The sequence below is a fragment of the Daucus carota genome, chromosome 4, assembly GCF_001625215.2.
Source record: "Daucus carota subsp. sativus chromosome 4, DH1 v3.0, whole genome shotgun sequence".
NCBI lineage: Eukaryota > Viridiplantae > Streptophyta > Magnoliopsida > Apiales > Apiaceae > Daucus > Daucus carota.
Window position 1 is genome coordinate 15,786,322 of NC_030384.2, and position 10,888 is coordinate 15,797,209.

At 34.8% G+C, this 10,888-nt stretch overlaps 1 protein-coding gene across 1 annotated transcript; it reads right to left on the reverse strand.

Moving 5' to 3' along the window:
- Positions 1–283: 283 nt before the first annotated feature.
- Positions 284–3,119, reverse strand: LOC108203473 (uncharacterized). Its single transcript, XM_064092050.1, has 6 exons — positions 2,410–3,119; positions 1,726–2,161; positions 1,239–1,540; positions 1,080–1,164; positions 858–996; positions 284–654 (listed from the first exon to the last, which is right to left on the reverse strand). Exons 1-6 carry the CDS (start codon positions 3,117–3,119, stop codon positions 284–286), a joined length of 2,043 nt encoding a protein of 680 aa, XP_063948120.1.
- Between the last annotated feature and the right edge of the window lie 7,769 nt (positions 3,120–10,888).

Consider the following 10,888-nt stretch of genomic DNA (forward strand, 5'->3'; position numbering starts at 1 on the left):
GGTCGGTTTTCTGCATTACAATAACCACAATTGGTCGGAAAAGTGATGAGTTTGGTCGGTTTTCTGTAAGAAAATGACCACAATTGGTCGGAAATGACCCCGAGTCGGTCGGTTTTCTAGGTGTAAATGAAAAAAAAGGATCAAAATGACCATGATTTGTCGCTTTTCTGCGTATACAATGACCAAATTTCACAAAAAAAATCTCATAACATTTCAATTTTGAAGCATAACATTACAATTTCAATTTCATGAAACTAAAATAGTTAATTACAATATCTAGCCACTAATCAATATCTTCATAACCTTCTTCTTCTTCCTCTTCTTCTTCTCCTCCTCCTCCTCCTCCTATTTCTTCTTCATTTTCTTGATCTTCCTCATCAAACTCTTCATTGTTTTCATCTTCATCATCGTCATCAACTTCATCATTATCATGATCTTCGAATCGAATTCTTGGAATTGGCTCATATTGTGCAAAGTCAACGAACAATGAAAATATTGAAGTGGATGCATTAGATATATTTTCTTGGTAGGGATTTTCGGTAGAAGGGGTAGTTGATTCATCAAGAGGACTATTTTTAATTGAAATAACCGTATAGAAGTTACTACGAGGATTTAATACACTTGGTGCATAATACACTTGAGTCGCTTGACTTGCTAAACAAATACCTCGTTCGACCTTAGTCTTGACTTTATGTCTATACTAACAATTCGATTTTTGTCAACACGTACACTGCTTCCCGCGGAATCAAACCAACAACATTTAAACAAATACACATGATTTACCCCCCTATAAACAAGTCTAATAATTTCTTCTAATTGACCATAATAATTTTCAAGGGCATTAACATGAGATGTACCTTTGACAAGGACACCGGATTTATCCTTACAACGAAATTTATATCCATTAACCTTGCAAGATTGAAATGTCATAATCATGCGAGATGGTCCATTAAGTAGATCTTTGAACCGTGGATATATTGCAACATCATTCTCAATCTAAATATAATAACATACAAATCAATACAAGATCAAAACAAATATCAATACAAAATCAAAACAAAAAATAATAAATGTGTTACCTTTTTCTTGAACCAAATTTTGAAGTTAGTCTTGAGAAGTGATTCCAATTCTTCGGGCGTTGCACCCGTATAAGATGCGTATTCTCTACACAAAAGTGTGGATAGTTAAAACAAGATTCAAACGTACATTTTATGAATTTTTTCACAAAATAAACATACCGAATATATGGTTGAACCTCTGGCATGTTCAAGAGAACATAATATTCCGCAATGAAGTATTCATCATCATCCAAGTATCGAACAACATGTTTTCCCAAACACTCAATTGGATATCTAAAAACCTCCAAAATACTATCATCTTGTTTCTCAACCGCAACTTCGTTCCTTCCCACGGTGTTATGAATCGTGCCAACATTGGACTTAAAGTAATATGAACAAAAGTTGACGGTTTCTTCTTCGACATATTTTTCCGCAATCGAACCTTCCACTCGTGCCTTATTCTTGATCTTATCTTTCATAAACTTTAACAACCGTTCAAAAGGATACATCCATCTATAGTGAACGGGTCCCCCTAGACGACATTCTTCGGCCAAGTGTAAAACCAAGTGTTCCATAATATCAAAAAATCTTGGGGGAAAATAGTTTCTAGCACACATAGTGTCTTTACTATGGATTTCTCTAGAAGTTCTAGATGATCACTACGTACTAGAATTGTCGAACAAATATCGACAAAGTAATTTGATAGTGCCGCAAGGGCATCCAAAATATCACGAGGTAAAAACTCACGAAAAGCAATACTCATCAATTTTTGCATAAAAATATGACAATCATGCGATTTTAACCCGTGAAACTTGAGAACATCCATTTTGACACATCGAGCTAGATTTGAGCAACACCCGTCGGGAAGATCTAATGATGATACCCATTCACATAATTGGCGAAGTTGGGGTCTTGTAAGCGTAAAACGTGCCTTTGGCTTCACCCCATTATTTAACCATAACCCGGACATCACACCAAGTTCCTTACAATCCATCCTAGACTTGTTGTGATCCTTTGACTTGAAACGGTCATCCACAATTGTGTAAAATACATTTTCGAAAACATTCTTTTCGGTATGCATAACATCAATACAATGACGTAACCTAAGTGACGACCAATATTCAAGTTCATAGAAAATTGGCCTACTAGTCCAATTGTGTTCTTTGCCATAACCCAAAGCTCGTTGTTTGGTCAATCTTCCGGGAGGAGGGAATTGCAAATGATTAAATGTTGATATTTCTTACTCCCCACACATCCGACCCCTAAAAACGGCCCGCTCCGTACTTGCGAACTTGGGTCCGTTTTCCGTAAAGAATCATTTTCATTCAAAAAAATTCGATTAGTCCCATACCAACATGGCTTTCCACAATTTTTAAGTTGGAAGCCTTTTACACTTCCAAGACAAACCGGGCATCCACATTTGCCTTTTGTTGACCATCCTTTGAGTTGTGCTAAAGACGGAAAGTCACTTATAGTCCACATCAATGCCGCCCTCATGTGGAAATTATTTTTTTGTGATTGATCAAATGTCTCAACTCCACTATGCCACAAAATCTTTAACTCGTCAATAAGCGGACGAAGAAATACATGAAGATCCTTCTTTGTATTATCCGGACCCGGAATAATGAGAGTAAAAAACATGTAGGGTTTTTTCATTGACATCGATGGAGGAAGATTATACACAACAACTACTACCGGCCAAAGACTATATACTTTATTACCGGAATTATCAAAAGGATTAAAACCATCGGTTGAAAGACCAAGTCGTACATTACGAAATTCCTTAGCAAACGAAGGGTGTTGCAAGTCAAAATTTTTCCAATCATCTCCGTCCGTGGGGAGACTAATTTCTCCCTCTTTTACCTCTCTATTCTTGTACCATGTCATTTGTTTAGCCGTATGCTCCGACATAAATAATCTTTTGAGACGATCTATAAGAGGAAAATGTCTAAAAATCTTACGAGGAATTGTGGTACTCTTTTTTCCACATGCTTCTTTGTAACGACTCTTTCCACAATGATCACAATCTTTTTTGTCTTTATCATCCCCATAAAACAACATGCAATTATTTTCACAAGCATCAATTTTGTTGTATGAAAGCTTCAATTCCTTTACTATTTTCTTCACCTCATAGTAAGTAGATGGTAATGTGTGTTTTGGTGGAAAACATCGCCAATAATCTCAAGTAACAAATTAAAAGATTTCTCACTACAATGGGATTCATTCTTAAAGTGCAACAACCTTGTGGTGAAAGATAGTTTTGTGTAATTGGTGTTTCCCGGATATATTGGTGTTCCACATCTATTGACTTCTTTGTAAAATTCGGAAGCATCCGCATTAGGTGGTTCTTCTACTCTACTAGTACAAGCCTTAGGTTCGGCTCCAACATCGCTTCCATGTCTACCGGTTTTTCAACTTCTCTTTGAACACGATTATTTTTTCTTCGTGATGACTCTCCATGAGATGTCCAAATTTTATAACCCAAGCAAATTCCATTAGCTATCAAATGATATCTAACATTTTCAATGGTCTCCCATGTCCCATTTTTACAATTAACACATGGACATTTCATCAAATCTTCAACTACACCTTTATTCTCAATTGCAAATTTTATAAATTGCTCAACACCCAATTTATATTCCGGAGTAAGTGTTATTCGGTTACTTTCTAATCGACGATTCATCGAACTACGATCATTGGTCGACATCTACATACAAGCATACACAAACAACTCAAAACAATATACACACACATACACATATATATACACACAATTATATACACAAATATATACACATATGTACACATATGTACACATATATACACATATATACACATACAAACATTTCATACCTCCAAGTTCAATTTCAACTTCACCTCCTATTTCAACTTCACCTTCAATTTCAAAATTACACATTTCATAATTAGAAATATATTCAAAAAAGAAGACAAACATTTTAAGGTTAATTCATACCTTCAAATTTTTTTTCTCTTCCACAAATATATAATTATGCTAAATTAACAATAAGACTTGGTGAGGTGAGGGACTTAAGCAAACTAAAAAAGTTGAAAAGTCATTTCCGATCGTTATTTAAAGATAAGGCGGTCGGAAATGTCACGGCGGCCCCCACAGCTCATCCCCTCAGCCAATCACCGGCTGACACTGGCAAACACAGCCAGGTTGGTCGGACATGTCAGAACTTGGTCGGAAATGACTTGGTCGGAAAAAAAAACAGGGCACAACTGTGAAGCTTCTGGTCTAAAACCGACCGATAATGCGCGGTCGGTTATGTGGTCACAGCTCATCCCCTCAGCCAATCACCAGACGACACTTGTAACACAGCCAGGCTGGTCAGAAATGTCACAACTCGGTCGGAAATGACTTGGTCGGAAATGAAAATCCGGGCTCAGATGTGAAGCTTCTGGTTTAAAACCGACCGATTCGTGGCGGTCGGTTATGTGGTCTCGCTGACGCGGCGTCCATGTCAACTGAGAAAAAGCAAGGGAATGGGGCCCACCCCCTTTTAACCGACCGATTTTGGGTGGTGGGTAATGTCGGTCGGAAATGACCCTCACATTTCTGACCGGAGTTGTTTTGGTCGGTAAGTCGGTCGGTTATGTGCTCTTTATTTCCGACCCCCTCCGTCGGTCGGTTTTATTGGTCGGTTATGTGCGCTTTTCTTGTAGTGACATGTCATTCACCGGCAACATCTACTTGTTTCTCTTCAATGTGCAAACCAAATTAGACAACTTCTAAGTGACCACTTTATCACCTTGTCCAGGACCCTAAAGTTACACTTTTATGTTCGCAAAGAGAAAAATAAAAACCAAGTAAATTTTAAATGCTTCGATTTCTCTATAGTAAATTACCCCTATTTTATTGCCCAAATACTACTGTTAGCAATAGTTGTGGACTTATATAATTATGGCAACACTATGACCTTTGTTTAACAGTTAATCTTTTCATTAGTGTTTCCTAAACCTACATCTCTTCGTGTTCTTGTGCATTCTTCATCACCTCCTAGTTTATACACCAGAAGTTGTAGCAATAAAACTAAACAAGTTATAAGTGACCTAGTAGTTGTAAAAGTGATGTGCAAATACCATTAATTTAGAGTTATCATTCATCAGTTTCTCCGCGGTCACTGACCATCAGTTAATTTCGGCTTTAAGTGTCATTATTTCAATTTTAAGAGAGTCTACCTTCAATTATTGGCCCCTGCCTGTGAGAGTAGCCATAGTAATACCTGACAACTTATCAAATATAGCTTGAAGGTAGGAGAATAAACTATTATGTGTCTCCATCTTCACCTCTCTGCTGTAAATGGATGATAATAAAATACATAAATCAGTGACTTTAGTTTGGTATTTTGAGTAGACCTGACAATTTTTAATACAACACAAAAACACGACACAACAACAACACAAAAAATTAGTGTTTGTTTTTGCATTTTGAGTACACGACACGAAAAGTATACGAAGACGAAGTAGACAACTGAGATGTCGTGTCAGTTTTGTGTTTACCCTTTGGGTACACGACACGAGGTACACGAAATAAATATAATTTTATATTTAAATATTAATATTTAATTATAAATATGTATATTTATAATAAATATATGTATATTTTCTTTTAAAATAATGCATAGTTTATAATATTGTAAGTATAAATGATTTAAATACATATATTTCATATAATTTTGTGAATTTTTTCCCTTCTAATATTTACATGAATTTATATATTTATTTATATTTATATTTAAATTCGATTTTACACGAAACACGACACCAGAATGACACAAAAACGGAGGTACACGACACGAAAATACACGAACGCTAAACGGGTCGGTTGTGTTTGGTCTTTTAATACACGACGCGAAAAAGTACACAGCAAGAAAGTACACGATCCAAACGAATTGCCCGGTCTAATTTTGAGTGCCCAGCTTCCACAATTTTTGTACGAACCAAGTCACTATAAGTAATTGTGGAGCAGATGGTATGCTTGCTTATGTAAAAAAGACAGAAGATCCGGTCATAATAAATAGTCCCTCTATTTCTTACTCCCGGCCTCTGTTTTGATTTATTATTTGTTTAAGGTTATTGCACAGGTATTAAGAAAATTTATTGGAGTTGTTAAATTGTAATTAAGAAGCCATTATATTACTTTCATTCCCCTACTTGTTGCATATTTTTTATAGCAGTGGATAATAAATATGAATAATAAATAAGGGTAATTAAGGAATGAGGTGGTTGACATTGCATTGGAGAGAGAGAACGAATGATAAATACAGACAAAAACACTTCTCTAAAACGTCCAATAAATACAAACAGAGGGAGTATTTCTTTTTTGGTTCCATAAATGACACAAAATTTAAGAAAATGTGACCTGCATTAACTACTAGTAACTAAGTAACTAAGAGAACACTACACCATAAAAGGGCTATAGCAACACCAAGTCTGAAATTTGATCATAAATTGTTGCTATTTCTTAACAAATTTTGACAAACCAATAGCTGTTGCTATAATTTTAAAAAATGTTACAATTGAGTGTAATTTTTCGAAAAATCTATAACAACTGCAACGGGTTTCTAAAGTTGTTGCAATAGAGTACAAAATTTTGGGGCCAAAACTTTCCCAGGTTCTAAAAAAAAGCGGGCTTTCTTCTTTTCTTTTTGCCGGGTTTTCTAGTACCCCAGTCAACACACACTCTTATTACTAACATTTTTAATGGTAATATTATTACATACACATACACTATTATTGTCTTCTATATACAAGCAGCAGCTCAGGCGACGCGAGAGAAAGAGGCTAGGGGAAGCTAGGTCAGGGGGATTCAAGCTCGACTATTATTCAAGCTAGAGAAAGTCTCGAGCTCGAAGATTCAAGCTCGAAGATCCACTCATCGATTGCTCAGACAACATAGCTCGTAGCTAGGTATAGTCGATTTTCTTCCCCAAATCAATTATACACCTTCAATCGATGTTTATTTGTTAGTAAATCAAAATGGGTGTTTCAATTAGTGCTTGTTTGTTGATTAGGGCTTGTTTGTTGATTAGGGCTTCAATCAGGGCTTGTTAATTTGTTGATTAGGGCTTCATTTGTGATTGTTATTATTTGAAAATTAGTTGTGTTCATTTGTTAATTGCGTTTGTGTTGTGCATATGTTGTTTGTGTTGAGATATATATGACATGTTATTTTGTGTTGTATATATAAATATTTATGTTTTTAGAACTCTGTTTTTATGTATATATTTTGTTTGATTTCTTGTGTAGAAAATAGGTTTGTGAAATTGCAAAATAATCATGACTTGGATTTGAGACAAGGCTGCGACTATTGTGGAGGGTCATCAGGGGGCTAATACGCCCATCATGGAAAGTGTATTTGAGACAAGTTTATTGTCATATTTAAATAATGGTTTCACTCAAGTATAAATAATGATCTCTTGAACTAATTATTTGTGTCTTCTTTTATATAGGTGAAAGTAGTAATAAAAATCAAAGGCGCAGAGGACCTACAAAGATGAATCATGTGTTCACAAAGAAGCTCGAAGATAGGCCAGTAGTCTCCTTAAATTCTGACTTTCAGCCATATTCAAAGAAAGATAAAGTAGTTACTGAATTGAGCAGTTTCTTGGGGACAATAGCAAGGTTATACATTCCACTTGATTTTGTTAATTGGTCTAAAGTTCCAGAGGAAGAAAAAAATGGCTGGTGGGAATATGTCAGGGTAAAAAGTTAAATTTTTGTTTTTTATAATTGTCTTGTTCTTTTTCACTATATTTGTTAAATGAACTAATTGCTAGTTATTTAGTACATGATTAATTAAAATTTTTAATTAATGACTTCACTAGACAAAGTACATTATTCCTGACGAAGGGAAAGATTGGGTATTGAGGACGCTTGATGACAACTCGAGGGTATATAAAAGACGTATTAAGTCACGATACTTTAAGAAGTTCAACAATGATAGGGACCGTATCAAAAGCAAGCCTGCAAATATTCCATTGGAACAGTTCATGGCTCTGCTGAGGCTCTGTCGACGATTTTGTCGAGGAAAAAGCTGGAAAAAATATAGCAAATCAGAAGAAGGTGACTGATACTCATACTGCTGGTCGTACGAGTTTTGCCCAGCTTCGTAGTGAATTGGTATGTTAAGTCACTGGAATATTTCTTGTGCATTCTATTTCATTTCTATACAAATACTCATGCATGTTCTTTTATCATAGAAAATTGCTCAGTTGGATGGTGAAGGTTCTGCCAAGCGTGAGTTGTATACAAAAACACACCAGGGTCATAAAAAGAAGGTATTAATTAAATAGTATATATATATATATATATATATATATATTTAGTTTTTTTGTCCGATTATGTGTCTACAACTCGTTACTAATGCATTGGCATACTTTTATGGAAAGAAAAATGATGAAAATTTGGAAGAACCATCTGATCATGAGGATGAAGCTATCACTGAGATTGATTTTGAAGCTCATGGACCAAACTGGTTGGTCGGAAGAACCGGCAGAACGAGGAAATCTGCAAAGAAACAACCGGAAAATATGGGTCACACAGATTCTGCAGACCTGGAAAAGATGAGGAAAGAAATAGCTGCTGAAATGGATGACAAGATGAATAAGAAACTCCGGAAAGTTTTGGGGAGACTTGCAGAAATGAATCCCTTTTTAAATGTCAATGTAGAAGAATTGTGTGGCGAAACTGATGGATCAGATGATGAGAACGATGGAGAAGAAGGGGAAGGATCTGCCAATAATGATGACGATGTAGGCGATGGGGATGGATCTGCCAATGACGGAGATGATGAGGTCGGTTCAGATGATGGAGATGACTCTGCCTAGTTGATCCTCTGTTATGTCGTATATTATTAACTTAGCAATTATCTAGCTCCGTCTAGTAGACTAAGTCTTTTGTTTAAATTATGTCTTATAATGGCTTATTTAAGTATGCGACTTAGATTGGAATTATGTCTAGACTATATTGACATGGTCATGGTACCGCTTTTGGATTGTTGGCTACTTGATGCTAATTAGAATTCTGAATTGACAGTGGAAATTTGTTGACAATTGAAATTTGTGGCTATATGCCTGGCGGCTATTTGTATTTGCAGCACTGACCTTTTCATTTTTTTAAAAAAAATTGTTGCTATTGCATCGAAATCTGTTGCAAAAAAAATGTATTAAAATATTGCAATATGGGCGAAATCATTGCTATATCTTGGTTAAAATTCATTGCAATTGGTCTAATATTTGTTGCCTTAAAGTCATACAAATGAAACAAAATTAAGCTAATGCAATACAAGGAATGCGTTGCTGCAGACAAACATTTGTTGCTATATCGATTTATTGCAATAAAATAATTTCATTGCTGTATGGGGATATATTTGTTGCTAAATCCACCAATTGCAACGCGGTCAGATGCAACGCCAAAATTTGGTACTTTTGTTGCTATAGAACCTATTGCAACATATATAGCACTTTGGGCAATGGTTTCTCCGCGTTGCTATAAGCCTTTTATGGTGTAGTGGAAGCTTGTTTTTAGCTACAACATGACATGTAATCCATAGGTTATGTTTTCAACCAATCAGCTTACATGATCAAGTTTAAACAACCAATCAAAATCAAGGATTACATACACACAGATCAAGCATTGATGGGCTAGGTGGGGGTGATGTACCGTTATGTTGTTTTTTTAACAGCTGTATAAGGTTGAACATGCATATGTACATAAAATTATTATACCCAGTGGCCTAAAATAAAAATAGGAAAAATATTTTGAATTACCTTAAAAGGAAAACTAGAAAAGTATTTAGGGACGGAGTGAGTAGTAGATATACAGTCAAAATTTGGTAGCAAACCATGGTTACAAGTTACAACTTGGTTATAGATTATATTAAATGAAAAAAATATATGTAGAAGCAACAACGTGTGACTCCCACATGTTTTGTTTCACACAATGGTAAGGCAAATCTTGCTCTGAACTGACATTTGTTTCCATCTAAAATAAAATTATTTAAAAGTATAAATAAAACTTTTAAATATAATTAATTGAAATTTTTTTTATGAATACCATATATAGGTTACAGATGGAATAATTAATAGATGAATTTCCTCTTCCAGTATGTTGAATTTCATTGGCATTCTAACTCCCAATAGCAGTTTGTCACATCACATGAAAAACGCATACACAAATACTCATGAAACCATTTTCAAGGATATGTTTCGATGTCCCGTATATTTCTTACCTTATTTCTCACAAGACCAAAACGTAAAATACAATGCTTTGCGTCTCAAGATTTTAACTTATCACTTTTGGAAATTATTCCAGCACCAACAGTTGTACCACCCTCCCTCGAATCAAACCTTTGGCCTGCAAGAATAAAATTAAAAATGTAATATATAACTTACAAACTTACAAACTTACAAACTTTTTTTGTTCAACACATATATAACTTGAGTTCAACATATTTTTAAGATATTTTGTTGAACATCGATTAAAATTGTGTTGGAGAAGTACGTACATAAACTAATTTTTCAATGTAAGAACTAAGTTAAACATATTATATAACCAATATTTATCTTTCTAGACCCTATCCAAACCCCAGAGGTATATTTTAAACTTTTCTATAAATATATTCAACATGATAATAATTACTGTTTTACATCCACTGTTGAACCCTAGTTACAAATGTGTTGAATGCACGATTTATATGTGCGTTATTTTTAAAATTGTGATGTGTTTTCAATAATTTTTAACATAGATAATGTCTGTAACTAAGGATTAACAAGTTGGGTGAATAAAAAAAATTCAAAAAAAAA

Excerpts from the sequence above, each read along its gene's own strand:
- LOC108203473 (XM_064092050.1), bottom strand. The coding sequence starts at position 3,119 with ATGTTGTTTTATGGGGATGATAAAGACAAAAAAGATTGTGATCATTGT. Across the intron at positions 2,162-2,409 it reads AATTGTGGAAAGCCATGTTG|GTTACGTCATTGTATTGATG; the intron begins GTATGGGACTAA and ends GTCGTCACTTAG. Across the intron at positions 1,541-1,725 it reads ATATTTGTTCGACAATTCTA|TTTATGAAAGATAAGATCAA; the intron begins GTACGTAGTGAT and ends CGGTTGTTAAAG.